Raw genomic sequence first — 15,218 nt, forward strand, 5'->3', positions numbered from 1 at the left:
CAGTCGAACTGTGGGAAGGTGAGAGGGGAAACTGAGGCTCAGGGAGGGGAAGGAACTCAGTAAAGGCAACACTCTAGGAGGGCCCCAGGCCTCACTCTGAAGGGCCCCACCTCCCTGTCCAGTAGCGGGAGAGACGGCGCAGGGGGAGAATCTGCCTCTGTACCCAGAGTAGCTGGGGCTGACGCGGAGCCTGGGGGCGGCTCTCGGCCGGTGCTAGGCAGGGGGCTGACTGGGTGACCCACCTCCGGCAGGTGCAGCCGCCCAGGGGAAGGGCTGGGGAATCTGCCGGTGGCCTCCCTCCCACCCCGACCCCCATCAGGTCCCAGACACTGGGCAGAGCCCGGCAGGGAATGGGGGCCACACTCTCCGGGGCCGGCCTGGTGCTGCCTCCGCTTCCCTCCCTCTGCGCCCACCATCCGTCCCATGTCCGGGGGGGGCAGATCGAGGGCGGCCCCCATGCGGGCCGGTGGCTCGGGGGGGGGTTGTGTGCGTGGGGGGGGGTGGAGCCCCCGTGTTAGGAGTTGGGCGGGGGCGGGTACCCTGAACTTGCGGGGGAGGAGTCCGGGTGCCCCCCGGGCGCTTTGGGGGCCGGGCGCCCTGCGCTGGGGGGTGGGAGCCCGGGTGCCCCCCGGGGGTTTTGGGGGCGGGCGCCCTGCGCCGGGGGGGGAGCCCGGGTGCCCCCCGGGGGTTTTGGGGGCGGGTGCCCTGCGCCGGGGGGGAGAGCCCGGGTGCCCCCTGGGGGCTTTGGGGGCGGGGCGCCCTGCGCTGGGGGGGGGGAGCCCAGGTGCCCCTGGGCGCTTTGGGGGCGGGAGCCCGGGTGCCCCCCGGGGGCTTTGGGGGCGGGGCGCCCTGCGCTGGGGGGGGGGAGCCCGGGTGCCCCTGGGCGCTTTGGGGGCGGGAGCCCGGGTGCCCCCCGGGGGCTTTGCGGGCCGGGCGCCCTGTGCTGGGGGGGGGGAGCCCGGGTGCCCCTGGGCGCTTTGGGGGCGGGAGCCCGGGTGCCCCCCGGGGGCTTTGGGGGCGGGGCGCCCTGCGCTGGGGGGGGGAGCCCGGGTGCCCCTGGGCGCTTTGGGGGCGGGAGCCCGGGTGCCCCCCGGGGGCTTTGCGGGCCGGGCGCCCTGCGCCGGGGGGGGAGCCCGGGTGCCCCCCGGGGGTTTTGGGGGCCGGGCGCCCTGCGCTGGGGGGGGGAGCCCGGGTGCCCCCCGGGGGTTTTGGGGGCCGGGCGCCCTGCGCCGGGGGGGGAGCCCGGGTGCCCCCCGGGGGCTTTGGGGGCGGGGCGCCCTGCGCTGGGGGGGGGAGCCCGGGTGCCCCTGGGCGCGGCCCCCACCCCTGGCCAGGTCGGGCGAAAGCGAAAGCGGCTCCGGGCGGGGGCGGGTCCGGGCGCAGGAGGCCCCGGCCAGGTCGGTCGCTGCGCCGCGGAGCCGCCCGGCAGCACCATGGAGCGGCGGGGGGAGGAGGTGGAGGTACCGGCGCCGAGCGAGGGGCACGGGGGGGGTTGAGGCCGGGGGGGGGCGCGCCCCGGGGGGGGGTCTGGGGCGCGCCCCGGGGGGGCGGGGGGAGCTCTGTGGGGCGCGCTGCGGACCCGGGGCCGATCCATGGAGCGCAGCGTTTGCTGCCCCCCCCCGCTCCAAGGGGCAAGAGGAGCCGGGGCCCCCATTGCCCCCCCCGGTGTGTCACTGCCGCCCCCGGGCCCCGGAGCCTCTGCCGGGCCTGGAGCCGCTGCGGGGACCCGGAGCCGGAGCCGGGGGGGAGCGCGGCCCCTCGGGCAGCCAGCGCTGCATCTGGGCGCAGGGACCTGCGGATTTGGCCTCCCCCCTTCCCGGGGAGCGTGTGGGGCTCGGCCCCGGCCGGGCCCCCGGGGGTCTTCGCCCGCTCACACCTCCGGGCTTCTGCAGGCCTCGGGGTGAGGATCCTGCCTGGGGTGTGGGGGCGCCAGGGACCCCAGGGGTTAGAGGGGCCCCCGGCTGGCGTGCAGCCCCCCCCGGCATGGCACCAGGCTGGTGGAGGCCGGCCCCCAGCACAGGGCCCAGAGCAATGGAGTCTAATCCCCACCCACGGGTGCTGGGCATGTGGGCGGGTGTCACGGGGCTCTGGGCACCCACACCCTGTGGCCTGCGGCCGGCCCTGTGCAGGGAGCGGGGCAGGGCCGATACCCAGCTCAGGGAGCCAGCGGGCCCCTTGGGGTCGGCCTGGGGGCCGGGGGGGCGCGAGCCTGGGGGGGGCAGCAGGAAGCCCGCGGCGTGGTGGGCGAAGATATGAGCCAGGCAGTGCCCGGCTGGAGGGATCTGGCAGGAAAAGAGGAACGGGGGGGTGACAACGAAGCTGTTTCAGCCCCCACCCCCAGAAAGGCTCGGTGCTGGCATCTGCTCTGGCCCCGTGATGCTCACCAGCCAGATCGGGGGCAGGGGGAGCCAGACGGGAAGGGCCCTAGAGGTCAATCACCTCCCCTGGCCAGGCGGGTGGGGGGCAGATGCCGGCCAATGAGCTCAGGGCCCCGCCCCACCTTGTACTCGGCAGATGGGTTCCCCCTTGGGGAGCAGAGTGCTGGGGTCTGAGCCAATGGGGCGCACCCCCCAGGTAGAGACCCTCCCCAAACAAGCCACCGAGTGGCACTGCCAGGCCTCCCGGGGGTGGGGAGAACAAACCACGCAGGGCAGGCGTGAGGGTGGGAACAACGGGGGAGCAGCCAGTCTCATCCTGTCGCCCCCAGGGCTGAGCCGTGGGGCTCTGCCGTGTTACCTGGATGGCCGGGATCTGAGCAGGGCCCTGGGAATTTGGGGGGGCCGGGGGGGCGTGGCTGGCAGTACTGGGGCCAGGCTGTGGGGTGAGAGCTGGGGAACAGCCCTGGCCCAGGAGATGGGTGGCCAGGCCCAGGCGGGGAAGGGCCCGGGGCTGGCCGCAGTAAGGGGGGGCCCGTCTCTCGTAGCTGGAGAAGAGCGTGCGGCGGCTGCGGGAGAAGTTCTACGGGCGGGTGAGCGTGGAGGAGGCCGTGCTGCTCATGCGTCGCTACCACAACAACCACACCATGGTCTGCAAGGTCATCGTGCTGTGCCGGGAGCAACTGGGCGGTGAGTGTAGCGCGGGGGGCAGACGAGCCGGGCCTGGCGAGGATAGGCTGGGGCTGGGCGGGGGGCGGAGGAGCCGGGGGGCAGACGAGCTGGGCCTGGCAAGGACAGGCTGGAGCTGGGCGGGGGGCGGAGGAGCCGGGGGGCGGACGAGCTGGGCCCGGCAAGGACAGGCAGGGGATGGGCGGGGGGCAGAGAAGCCGGGGGGCAGAGGAGCCGGGCCCAGCGAGGACAGGCAGGGGGTGGGCGGGGGGTGGAGGAGCCGGGGGGCAGAGGAGCCGGGCCCAGCGAGGACAGGCGGGGGCTGGGCGGGGGGGCGGAGGAGCGGGGGGGCAGAGGAGCCGGGCCCAGCGAGGACAGGCTGGGGGTGGGCGGGGGGCGGAGGAGCCGGGGGGCAGAGGAGCTGGGCCCGGCGAGGATAGGCTGGGGCTGGGCGGGGGGCGGAGGAGCTGGGGGGCAGAGGAGCTGGGCCCGGCGAGGACAGGCGGGGGCTGGGCGGGGGGCGGAGAAGCCGGGGGGCAGAGGAGCTGGGCCCAGCGAGGACAGGCAGGGGGTAACCGTGATCTGTCCTGCCCTAGACGTGGACCCCGAGGAGCGCCGGACTCTGGAGCACGACCCTGTGGTGAAGGTAGCTCACTCTCCGTTCTCACCCCCATAGGAGGGGGGACGCGGGGAGAGCGGGGGCTGTGGTCGGCGTTTGGGGGACCCCGGGCTGAGTCGCAGACAGGACCAGACGCAGCTCGGGCCCTGCCTCACTGGGCGGCCAGCCAGGCTGGACCGGGCCCGCTGCTGGCCGGGGGGAGAGTGGGGGGCGTCTGTGCGGCCTGGGGCGCTGGGCTGGGGTGGGTCAAGCCCGGGGTCTCCCTGAGCCGTCCCCTCATGCCAGGCTCCTCTCACTTCCCGTCTAGAAAGTGGTGGAGAAACTGAAACAAGAAGAGGAGCAACAGAAACAGGTGTGTGTGTGTGTCTGTGCTGATCCCTCTCTGCGCACACGTGTGTGCGTGTCTGTGTCTAAACATGAGCATGCGTGTGCGTGTCTATATGTGTCCGTGTCCCTTGCTGGAGGGGAGACGCCCTGCAGGGGGAGGGGGAGGCACCCCTGTCTTGGCGCTGGGGTGGCTGTTCACACACATCTGGTTATTTGCATTTTAACTTTATTTCTTATCTCTTCCCCCCGCGCAGAAACCCAGCCTCGACTGTGAGAGCGACAAGGACATCGAGGTGAGGGGGGCCGGGCCCATGGGACCCACAGGGACCAAGACTTTGCCTCCCTGCTCCTCGTAGATCTTTCCTTTCGCTGCTACTACTGTGGCGAATAGAGACCCCAGCCGAGATCGGGGCCCCGTCGGGCGGGCGCTGCCCAGACCCCGGCCGAGATCGGGGCCCCGTCGGGCCGGGCGCTGCCCAGACCCCGGCCGAGATCGGGGCCCCGTCGGGCCGGGCGCTGCCCAGACCCCGGCCGAGATCGGGGCCCCGTCGGGCCGGGCGCTGCCCAGACCCCAGCCGAGATCGGGGCCCCGTCGGGCCGGGCGCTGCCCAGACCCCGGCCGAGATCGGGGCCCTGTCGGGCCGGGCGCTGCCCAGACCCCGGCTGAGATTGGGGCCCCGTCATGCCAGGCTCTGCCCAGACCCAGAGCGAGCCCACCCCTGGGCATGTCGCCATCTGAACAGAGGCGGGTGGAAGGGAAAGGAGGCACTGAGGAGGGACGTGTTTGCCCAGCACCTCAGTAGCAGAGGAGGGAGGAGAACGCAGGTGACCTGAGCCCCTGGTCGTCATGCTGCCCCCCGGCCTCTGCCCCCCAGGCCATAGCCCAGCAGCTGAAGGTGCTGCCCCTGACGGAGCGGAACCTGCGCATGTTCGACCACGCCAGACGCAACCTCATCCCCTCGGCCGAGCGCCAGTTCGCCTGCCAGGCCTGCGACAGCGCCTGGTGGCGCCGTGTGCCCGAGAGAAAGCAGGTGCGTCTGCCGGGGCTGGCGGTGGGGGGCGGGGCGGGGCAAGCTGTGGCCCAGGACATTCACTCTCTGGGGCCCCCCACAGGTGTCCCGGTGCCGGCTGTGTGGGAAGCGCTACGACCCGGTGCCCTACGACAAGATGTGGGGCACAGCCGAGTTCCACTGCCCCTCCTGCAACCGCAGCTTCAGGTGAGGGGGGGCGTCTCCCCATGGCCTGCCCCTGCCATGGGGCAGGAGGGGGAGCACTGGCAGGCTCCAGCCAGCGGCTCTGGGGGAGAGCGTGACTCACAGCCCTCCCCCCCCCCCCCGTTCTCTTCCTGCCAGGGGCTCAGCGCAGATGGGTATGGCCTCTCCCTGCTTCATCTGCAGCACCCGCGTGCTGCCCGATCGCATCCTCTCACCGCACCAGGTTGCCGGGGCCCGGAGCCGCAACCCCCACTCTTGCTACGCTGAGGACTGCTACAACCGCCGAGGTGAGGGGCTGTGTGGGGGGCTGGGAGCCAGGACTCCTGGGTTCTATCCCCAGCTTGGGGAGGGCAGTGGGGTCTAGCAGGTCAGAGCAGGGGGGAGCTGGGAGCTCGGACACCTGGGTTCTATCCCTGGCTTTGCCACCAACGCGAGTCTCTGCCTCAGTTTCCCCTTGGTAACTTGGGAGCAGCGCCTCACGAGCCCCAGCTGCTGCCCCGTGTGACACTCCTCCCTTCCCCCGGCAGAGCCCCATGTGCCCGGCACCCACTGTGTCCACCCCCGCAGCCGCGCCAAGAACAGACTCCCCAAGGTGCTGTTTGCCAGCCTGGAGCACCAGAGCACCGGCTCCACCGTGGCCACCTGCCTGAGCCAGGGCAGCCTGGCGCAGTGCGACCTGGACGAGCTCCTCCTGGAAGACCTGGCGGAAGAGAGCGAGGGCTCCGAGGACTAGCGCCCTGCTGGCCCTGGGCCCCTCCGCCCCAGGGCTCTGTTTGCACTTTATCCTTCTCTCGGCTTTTCTCGCCCGGCCAGGCCAACCCCGCTCCTCGGAGCAGGTGGGGGCCCTCTCTGGGGCGGGGCGGGGGCCTGTCTCTGCCCAGCCCTGGGGGAAGCTGCACGCCGGCCTGGTGCTGCCGGGGCCTGCGGGCGCAGGGCCTGGCACCGGATCTTTTCCTCTTTGTGTAACTCTTACAGAACCAGGGTCTGGAGTGCCCCGGGGTCCCCTCCCCGATCCCGGGAGTCAGGGCCTGGATTTCGGCTGATTGCCGGCTCCCTTGTAGCTCTGTATTTTCAACGAGCTGCTGCTGGCCCTGGCCCTGGGCTTGCAGCATTGACCAAAGCCGAGCGGCTGGACGGGGGTAGGCCGGCTGCCCCTGGGACCAAGCAGGGCGGGCGCAGGGGACAAGTCTCCCCGTGGCCCTGCCAAAGACGCTGCCCTCGTCCCTTTCCGCAGCAGGCTCGGCTGTGCCAGCCTGTCTGTCCTGTGTCTGTCTGCTCCGGGCACGAGTCAGCTTTAACCCTAAGTGCCCGTCCTCCCCTGCCGCCCCGCGTGGGGGTTTCTGGGAGACGCCCGTCACCGTGGTTACAGTTTCTTAGCTGCCTTTTTATAAACTGAATAAAGAATGTTTGGCACAGCTGGCGTCCTGGGCGCTGGGGGGCTGGGGGGGCCGGGTGCGGGGACCTGGCCGAGCTGGCATCCCGGGCGCTGTGGGGCTGGCGGGGCCGGGCACGGGGACCTGGCCGAGCCGGCGACCCGGGCGCTGTGGGGCTGGGGGGGCCGGGTGCGGGGACCTGGCCGAGCTGGCATCCTGGGGGCTGGGGGGGCCGGGTGCGGGAACCTGGCCGAGCTGGCATCCTGGGTGCTGTGGGGCTGGCGGGGCCGGGCGCGGGGACCTGGCACAGCCGGCGACCCGGGCGCTGTGGGGCTGGCGGGGCCGGACGCGGGGACCTGGCACAGCCGGTGAACCGGGCGCTGTGGGGCTGGCGGGGCCGGACGTGGGGACCGGGTGGCACAGGGAGCCCTGCCCAGTGGCTGCTCTGCTGCCCTCTGTCCCGTGGCGATTCCCTGCCCTCCGCGGTGTCTGGGAGGAACCTGGGCCAGATCCCTCCCTCCGCCAGCTCCGGGGGCTCGGGCATCACGATGGCTCCCGTGGCGCAGGTGTGGGCTGGTGGCCTAGGGGCTCGTGCATCATGGAGGGGTGGTTCCGGGGGCTCGGGCGTCAGGCAGTTCTGGGGGCTCAGGCATCGGGGGGGGGCAGCTGCGGGAGGTCAGGCGGCATCGGGGGCGGGTGGCTCCGGGGCTCAGGCGTCGTCGGAGGTTCAGGTGTTGGGGGGCGGGTGGCGTTGGAGGTTCAGGCATCAGGCAGCGGCAGGGGCGGGAGGCTCTGGGGGTTCAGGTATCAGGCAGGGGCGGGAGGCTCCGGGGGTTCAGGCGTCAGGCGACGTTGGGGACAGGTGGCTCCGGGGGTTCAGGTATCAGGCGGCATCGGGGGCGGGCAGCACGGGCCGGACCATCATCACCACCTTGCGCAGGGAGTAGGCGCCGCCGCGGAACTCGGCCCAGTAGACGCCGTCCTGGTAGCGGCTGCGGTAGTGCCCGCCCTTGTACCACACCCCGTTGAGGTTGCAGTGGGCGCAGGCGTTGTACCACCAGCCGCCCTTGTGGTAGTGGGCGCAGCTCCCTGCGGGAGGGGAGACGTTGTCAGGGGCCGGGACGTTCCCACGGGGGAGGGGTGCACCGCCAACCCCATGGCCCCCTAGGCCTGGGACTCAGCCAGCCCCACCCCCCAGGACATGCAGCCCCCCATTCAGCCCCCTTTGGAGCAGTTGTGGGTAAGAGGGAAAGGGGCAGAACCTGCCCCCAGGTAGGTGTTGTGGTCCCTGGTGCCCTCACTGGGTGCTGTGCCCCCCCCCCGGTGCCCTCCCAGGATGCTGGGTGCTGTGCCCCCCGCAGACCCCTCACCGCTGTACGCGTCATGGTCCCGGTCCAGCGTGCTGAAGGGGCGGCCGTCATGCCAGGCCAGCGAGTCCCCGGCGCTGCCGCGGTACCGGCCCAGCCGCAGCCGGTAGGAGTCGCTCTCGGGCTCCAGGGCGAAGTGGTCGTAGTGGGCGTATGCCTGGTGCCCCGCCCAGTCCTCCAGCAGCACCCGCAGCGCGTAGGGCCCCGGGCCCTGCCCTGTCACCCGGCGGGTGCTCTCCAGGCCCAGCCAGTGCTCGCCGTCCAGCGTCCCGAAGCCGTGCTAGGGGGGAGTGGGAGTGAGGGAAGAGACAGGCCGGGGGGCCCTGGGAGATGCGTGGGGGGAGGGTAATGGCCAGGGGGTCCTAGGGAAGGGGGACAGTCACTGGCCCCAGGAAGAGGGGTGGAGGGGGACCCCTTCCTCCACCCCCCGGGCTCCGTGGCCAGTTCAGCCCCTGGCCCCCCTGCTGTGGGATCCCATGGGGGCCGTACGGAGCCCAGGCACCACCCGCCCCCCTCGCCACCAGGCCCATCGCTGCATCACCCCCTTCGTGGGGTCTGACCCCCCCCCCGGGTTCTAAACCACCCCACTGCCCCCCCTTGGCCTAGGCGGGACCTGGTGCCCCCTCTGCCCCCATTGCCTTGTAGCCCCCGCCCCACCCCTGGGGATGGACCCAGGGCGGCCCCCCATGCCTTGTGCTCCCCAACCAGCCCCCCCATACTTTGTGCCCCCCAGGGACTCCCCCAGCCAGCTCCCCCATACCTTGTAGTCGTGCCAGGTGGTGAAGAAGCTGACAGAGCCATCCTGGCGCCGTTGGATCACGGTCCAGCCCCCACCCTCGAGCTCCTGCTCGCACCAGACCTGCAGGGACTGGCCCGCGCCCGCCGGCTGCACCTCATACACCCCGCTGGCCTCGTGCCCGCTGCGCCGCGCCTCCAGGCAGTCACGCCAGGGCCCTGTGCCAGCGGAGCCGCGTCAGAGGGACGGGGCCCCAGAGGCCAAGCGCTGCCCCTGCCCCAATACCCCCCCAGGGCAGGGGTGTTGGGGAGCACGGCCCCCTCTGGGCTTCCCCTTTCCTGCCCCCTTTGCTGCTGGCCACCACCAGCCCTGGGGCTGGGATGGGGGGAGAAGCAAGTGGAATGGGAGGTTTCCCCCCTTCCTGTCGGGAACCTCCTAACCCATCTGTGGGGGGGGGGGGGCTAGGTAGGGCTGGAGGAAGGCCCGGCTTGACAAAGCCCTGGCTGGGATGATTTAGTTGGGGACTGGTCCTGCTTTGAGCAGGGGGTTGGACTAGATACCTCCTGAGGTCCCTGCTAACCCTGATATTCTATGAGTCTGTGGATGGGGGGGGGGAACCTCTGGCAGGAGGCTGAGGGGGGCAAAGTGGTGCATTGGGGAGGGGGAGAGGTGGTGGGGAGAGGCCCCAGGAAGGAGGGAGACACCCTGGGTCGGGGGGGGGGGGGGAAGGCCAGGCCCCATGTGGGGGGGGGGCGAGTTGGGGAGGGGGAGAGGTGGGGGGGAGAGGCCCTGGGTCGGGGGGTAGGCCATGCCCCATGCGGGGGGGGGGCGAGGTGGTGAGTTGGGGAGGGGGAGGAGAGGCCCTGGGTCGGGGGGGGGCAGGCCAGGCCCCATGAGGGGGGGCGAGGTGGTGAGTTGGGGGGGGAGAGGGGGGCAGGTCAGGCCCCATGAGGGGGGGGCGAGGTGGTGAGTTGGGGGGGTGAACTTTGTTTTATGGCCCTGTCAGCCTGTAAAGCCCGTGGTGAAACCTGGCCTCACACTCGCCCCCCCCATGGATGTTCAGCCAAAGCCAGTGGGGGGCGGTGGCACGTCCCAGGCGTGGAGGGGGAGGCCGTGGGCCAGGCCCCCCTTCTCCTCCCCTCCCTCCCCGGCCTGGCTCGGGCTGCAGACGCTCTGCAGCCAGCACCGAGGCCTCAGCAGGGAACAGCCCCGGGGGCAGGGGGGCTGCAATCTAGGTCGTCCCCCCCCCGGCTCTGGCTGCCTGACTCACCCGGGGCCCTGGGGGGCAGCGTGGGGGGCGCTGGCTCCGTCTGGTCCATCTGCAGCTGGGCGGCGGCATCAAAATACGCCCGGCTCTCGTTGGCGATGCCGGACAGGCGGGGGGGCACGACCGGCACCAGGGGGGGCTGTGGGGAGACGAGACGGGGCCCTGAGCCCGGGCGGCCCCACAGCTGCACCGCGTGGGGCACCCCCCGCTCGACCCCCCCCCCACTCCCTGCTCCGTCCCCCCCAGCACTGTCCCCCCGCCCTGGCGTTACCTGTGGGGGGGGCGGCCCGGCACCCCCCTGGCACCACCGCTCCAGCCGCGCGATGAGGGCACTCTGGTTGTTGACGAGGGCGGCCAGCGCCTGGTAGCGCAGCTCCAGCTGGCGGTAGCCGGCGGCCAGCCGCAGCGCCTGGTCCGAGGCGTTGGCCACGCGTCCCTCGAGCTGGGCCAGCAGCCCGGGCTGGCGCCGCTGCAGGATCTCGTGCAGCAGCTGGGCGTAGAGCTGGCCCACGCGGGCGTTCATGGCGCGGCTCTCCTTGCGCAGGGCCTTCACCTCGCTCACCAGGGCGCCGTCCACCTCCACCAGCCCCCGCAACCGCTGCAGCTCGGCCTGCTGCCGGCCCAGCACCTCCTGCAGCGCCCGCGTCTCGCTGCCGTTGGGCACCGGCGGCTCGGGGGCGGCTCGCACGCTGCTCCAGCACACGGCCCCCGTGAACTTCTGCTGCGGCAGGATGAACGTGTAGGTGCACTTGGCCCCGGGGGGGGGTTCGGCCGCCCGCCCCCCCCGGCTCCGCCCCGGCTCCTCCGCACGACTCTCCGAATGCACCAGCCCCACCAGGCTGAGCAGGAGCAGGGCCACAGGCCAGGGGGCCATGGCGCCGGGCTCTGGGGGGGGGAAAGAGCTGAGAGGGGGGCACCGGGCTGGGAGCGGTTCCCACCTCTGCCACTGCCCTGCTGGCTGACCTTGGGCAAGTCCCTTCCCCGCTGCGTGACTCAGTTTCCCCACCCACCCAGGGGCTGTCTGCGTGGCTAGGCAGCGCCTCTGGTGCTACTGGTCTAGAATTAATAGAACAGGGTTCCAGGCACATTTCCTACCTTCACTGAACCCCCTTTATGGGGGCAGGAGGGGATAGAACCCAGGTGTCCTGGCTCCCAGCCCCCCTGCTCTAACCCACCAGCCCCCACTCAGCTCCCAGAGCTGGGGAGAGAACCCAGGAGTCCTGGTTCCCAGCCCCCCTTGCTCTAACCCACCAGCCCCCACTCAGCTCCCAGAGCTGGGAAGAGAACCCAGGAGTCCTGGTTTCCAGCCCCCCACTCCCCCCCAGAACCAGGGAGAGAACCCAGGAGTCCTGGCTCCCAGCCCCCTGCTCTTGCCCCCAACGCTTCCTTGTGAAGCAATCTCTGTTGGAGACGACTGCTGCCACCCCCGGCCCCGCTCAGTGGGTCCAGGCAGCCTGCTCCCACCCCCCAGGCTCCGTCAGTTCCCTGGGGGAGGGGGTGGTCCTGGTTACCAGCTCTCTGGGCTCACAGCCCTGGCGGCCCCAGGGCAGCAGCTCCCCACCCGCCCCGCCCCCCGCATCCCATCTCAGGCCTGGTGCTGGGCTTATCCCTGCCTCTAAACAACACTGACCCCTGACCCCGTTCCCACGCTGCTCCCAGGGGAGCGGAGCCCCACCCCCTTGGGGGAACGTGCAGGACGCCTGGATTCCTGGGGGGAGACGCTGACCCAGACCCAGCACCCCGTGGAAGGGAGGAAGAAGACAAGGGGACAAGAGGGCCTGGGAGCAGCGAGGGCTGGGCTCTGCCTGTCAGTGGCGTGGCCGTGCAAAGAGCTCCAAGCACCATGGAGAACTCAGCCCTCTCCCCCCTCCCCCGCACAGACCACCAGTGCTAGCCCCCTTTGCCAGTGGGGAAACTGAGGCACATACCAGGGTGAAGGTGGGGATAGAGTCCTGGCTCCCAGCCCCCGGCTCTAAACACTAGCCCCCACTCCCCTCCCAGAGCCAGGGAGAGAACCCAGGAGTCCTGGCTCCCAGCCCCTGGCTCTAATCACTAGCCCCCACTCCTCTAGCAGAGTCAGGGAGAGAATCCAGGAGTCCTGATGCCCACCCCCCCTTCCCCCAGCACAGAAACCCTTCTCCACCCGCTCCCTGGCATGCAGACGCAGCAGGAGCTGGGCCGTTCGCCCCCCCCCCCTTGCCCACACACGCAGAGCCAGTGCCGGGAAGGAGGGGAACGGCCCTGGCGCCAAACCCCCAGCACATCAGGCGACAATTCCAGCTGCCAGCGACGGCTTTTCCCAGGGCTGTTTATAGCACCGACCGCGCGTGCCAGCCCCCCAGAGCCGCGGGCAGTGCCTGGGGCCGGTCCACACGCCAGGGGCTCGGAATCGGGCCCTCGGCAACGCAAAGCACCAGCTCCCACCCCCCGCCCAACCCCACCAGAGCCCCCTTAGCTGGCCCCTCACCAGAGCAGGGCGGCTCAGGGCTCCCCAGCAGGGCACCCCATTCCCTGGTGCTGGTCTGAGCGAGGCAGGCTGCCTCCAGCAGCCAGGCCAGCGGGGAGCAGAGTCCAGCAGCGTGGCAGAGGGAGGAAATGCCCCAGCGGCACGCACGGCTCACAGGCTGGGGGGGTGAAGCCGGTAGGAGGGGACCAGAGTCACCCCAAGTGCCAGGCACTGCCCAGACCTGACTGAGATCGGGCCCCTGTTGTGCCAAACAGACCTGACGGGGGGACAGTCCTGCAGCACCCACCCCTCACGCAGCGTTGGCTGGCAGCCATACCAGGTACGCTGGCCAGCACCCGCCCGTCCCAGAGCCCCCCAGGGTCCCTGCTGAGAGCCTGGCAGCTCTCGGGCAGTGGGGGGGCGTACTGAGGCCCCCCCATGGGTCGGCATTGGCCAGGCTGCCCTCTTGCCCCACAGGCAGCTGGACAGCACCAAGCTGGCGTCCACAGGAGGGACCCGGCTACGAGTCTCCGCACCTCCAGCAGGGTAATGCCTGCCCTGGGCACGGCCAGACAGCAGAGCGGGGGCACCACAGTGCCTGTCACCGGGGAGGGGGGAGCGCCACCCCCTGCCCAGAGGCTCGGGAACCCCCAGAGGAGAGCGGGGTGCTCCGTGGCGGGCGCTGTGTGGAGCCCCGAGGCGCTGCCCATCTGAGTGTCAGCCCCAGAGAGAGATGCAGGAACCTGCCCCCAGGCACACAGGTGGCAGAGCTCCTGGGGCCCAGCCCCATGGCCTCCCCACAAGCCCCCTGCTTGCTGCATGTCCCTGGGGGCGGGGAGGCGGCCATGTGCCGCTGCCCCCCTGGGTTTGCGGGTCCCCTCTCAGAGGGGCAGGCCTGGCCCCTGGGGTCACCGCTTGGCTGGCTCCACTTACCAGTTCCTTCCCGGCGCGTCTCCCTCGGCCGCAGGGGGCGCTTCGGTGCGATCAGTGCTGGGGTGGGCAGGAGGTGGCCATCGCCTACCCGCATGGCGGGCAAGGGACCAATTAGGAGCAGACGCATTAGACGTGGAAGAGCCCAGTTAGCACCCACCTAAACTCCTGTCTCCAACCCGGGGACAGAACCCAGGAGTCCTGGCTCCCAGCCCCCCACTCCCCTCCCAGAGCTGGGCTAGAACCCAGGAGTCCTGGCTCCCAGCCCCCCACTCCCCTCCCAGAGCTGGGCTAGAACCCAGGAGTCCTGGCTCCCAGCCCCCCACTCCCCTCCCAGAGCTGGGCTAGAACCCAGGAGTCCTGGCTCCCAGCTCCCCACTCCCCTCCCAGAGCTGGTCTAGAACCCAGGAGTCCTGGCTCCCAGCCCCCCACTCCCCTCCCAGAGCTGGGCTAGAACCCAGGAGTCCTGGCTCCCAGCTCCCCACTCCCCTCCCAGAGCTGGGCTAGAACCCAGGAGTCCTGGCTCCCGGCCCCTCTGCCCTCCCCAAGCCCACGCCCAGGCCGGCCGTATGGGCAGGGCTCTCCCGGCAGAAGGCCCGTGACACTGAGCAGAAGCCGGGGCATGGGGATGCCTTTCCTGACCCCCGGCCCCACAATCAGGTCTGGGGGCAGCGCTCTGAGCCCAGCTGTAAATATTTACATCCTGCTGAGTCCTCTGCTCCGTGCCCGCTCGCCCCACCCGCCCCCCTCCCTGCCGTGCCCCCCCGGGCTGTCGCTCCCCAAGCCCCTCCTGACAGCTAGGAGCTGGGAACAACTCCCCAAAGACTCCAAAGCAACCCCCCTGCCGACCCAGCGCGTTCCCCTCCCAGGCCCTCCAGCCCCCTGGGACCCACCTTGACCCCCATCTGTCCCCCAGGAGAAGGGTCCAATCCCCTGGCTCCAGAGCGCCCAGCTGCCGTCCCAGGGCAGGTCAGTGGGATGCCAACGCCCTGGCACCTCTGCCCAGCCAGTGGCTGGGGCGGACGAGCCGCCGGTCCCTGCCCGGGTGCCGATGCCAGTGACAGCTGCAGGCCCCGCTGAGCACTGCAGCGGCCTGCCTAGGAATGCCGCTCCCGGACAGGCAGGCAGCCAGTGGCAGCTCCAGCTACTGCTCCCCGCCTCCTCCGCCTCCCCTCCCAGCTCCGAGCATCGCCCAGCCAAGCCGGCTGCGGGTAGCACCTGGGGGAGCAGATTCCGGCTCCTGGTCACAGCCCTGCATGGGGCCTGCTGCAGCCCAGTGGGCAGGGACCCCCCAGGGCCCTGGCAGCGCAAGGCACAGCCTGTGTATTCTTTATATTACGGTATCCGACCGAGATCAGGGCCCCCCAAGGGCACCTGGTACCCGGTGCTGGGCTCCGCTGCGCCAGCCCTGCCAACGCTGCCTCCGTTAAACGTGCAATGCGCATGCACCCCAAGCGGTGAGATTTGGGGCTGGCATTCCAGGCAGACACACCCCTCTGCAGATGCCACGCCCATCGCCGCAGGGCCAGCCCAGCAGGGCAGCGCAGAGAACCCCCAAGGCTTGTCCGGTGCCCCCCAGTGCCACATGCCCCTTTGCCCCCGAGCTCACCTGTGGGGGAAGGGGAGAGGAGATGCTGGCAGAGGAACCAGGCTGCATGGCAGGTGGCAGCGACTGGGATCTGCAGCTCGGTGCCGCCCGTGGGCAGCCGTCTGCAAGAGAAGCCTCTGGAAGCGGGATAATGCCCAATGCCCCGGGACGTGGCTTGTTGCTATCTCCCGGCCTGGCTTCCCCTGGAGTCTCTGGGGTTGCTCCGGTGCCCAGGTCCCCAGCACTGCCAGGGCCCTGGCATGGGGGCAGGGGCATGGGGGGCACACAGAGCCCCTGGCATGCCAGT

General features: G+C 71.4%; 2 protein-coding genes across 3 annotated transcripts; one reads left to right on the top strand and one right to left on the bottom strand.

Moving 5' to 3' along the window:
• Nucleotides 1-1,299: 1,299 nt before the first annotated feature.
• SHFL (shiftless antiviral inhibitor of ribosomal frameshifting) lies at nucleotides 1,300-6,619 on the top strand. The gene is made up of 9 exons (XM_065575539.1): nucleotides 1,300-1,460; nucleotides 2,924-3,065; nucleotides 3,641-3,690; nucleotides 3,971-4,015; nucleotides 4,245-4,283; nucleotides 4,866-5,021; nucleotides 5,104-5,207; nucleotides 5,343-5,491; nucleotides 5,732-6,619. Exons 1-9 carry the CDS (start codon nucleotides 1,434-1,436, stop codon nucleotides 5,935-5,937), a joined length of 918 nt encoding a protein of 305 aa, XP_065431611.1. The 5' UTR covers nucleotides 1,300-1,433; the 3' UTR covers nucleotides 5,938-6,619.
• Nucleotides 6,287-14,793, bottom strand: ANGPTL6 (angiopoietin like 6). Of its 2 annotated transcripts, XM_065575538.1 has the most exons (7): nucleotides 14,217-14,793; nucleotides 13,327-13,410; nucleotides 10,219-10,832; nucleotides 9,951-10,086; nucleotides 8,705-8,898; nucleotides 7,948-8,224; nucleotides 6,287-7,666 (listed from the first exon to the last, which is right to left on the bottom strand). In XM_065575538.1, exons 3-7 carry the CDS (start codon nucleotides 10,819-10,821, stop codon nucleotides 7,461-7,463), a joined length of 1,416 nt encoding a protein of 471 aa, XP_065431610.1. In that variant the 5' UTR covers nucleotides 10,822-10,832; nucleotides 13,327-13,410; nucleotides 14,217-14,793; the 3' UTR covers nucleotides 6,287-7,460. The 2 variants fall into 2 exon arrangements, with proteins under 2 accessions (XP_065431610.1, XP_065431609.1); XM_065575537.1 differs by lacking the exon at nucleotides 14,217-14,793 and having other exon boundaries at nucleotides 13,327-13,591.
• Nucleotides 14,794-15,218: the final 425 nt, after the last annotated feature.

The sequence above is a fragment of the Chrysemys picta genome, chromosome 22 (genome assembly GCF_011386835.1).
Source record: "Chrysemys picta bellii isolate R12L10 chromosome 22, ASM1138683v2, whole genome shotgun sequence".
NCBI classification, from domain to species: Eukaryota; Metazoa; Chordata; order Testudines; family Emydidae; genus Chrysemys; species Chrysemys picta.

Coding starts and splice junctions, on each gene's coding strand:
- SHFL (XM_065575539.1), top strand. CDS start 1,434: ATGGAGCGGCGGGGGGAGGAGGTGGAG. Junction 4,284..4,865: donor AGAGCGACAAGGACATCGAG/GTGAGGGGGGCC, acceptor TCTGCCCCCCAG/GCCATAGCCCAGCAGCTGAA. Junction 5,492..5,731: donor GGACTGCTACAACCGCCGAG/GTGAGGGGCTGT, acceptor TTCCCCCGGCAG/AGCCCCATGTGCCCGGCACC.
- ANGPTL6 (XM_065575537.1), bottom strand. CDS start 13,453: ATGCGTCTGCTCCTAATTGGTCCCTTGCCCGCCATGCGGGTAGGCGAT. Junction 10,087..10,218: donor CCGGGCCGCCCCCCCCACAG/GTAACGCCAGGG, acceptor GTCTCCCCACAG/CCCCCCCTGGTGCCGGTCGT. Junction 7,667..7,947: donor GGACCATGACGCGTACAGCG/GTGAGGGGTCTG, acceptor CCCCTCCCGCAG/GGAGCTGCGCCCACTACCAC.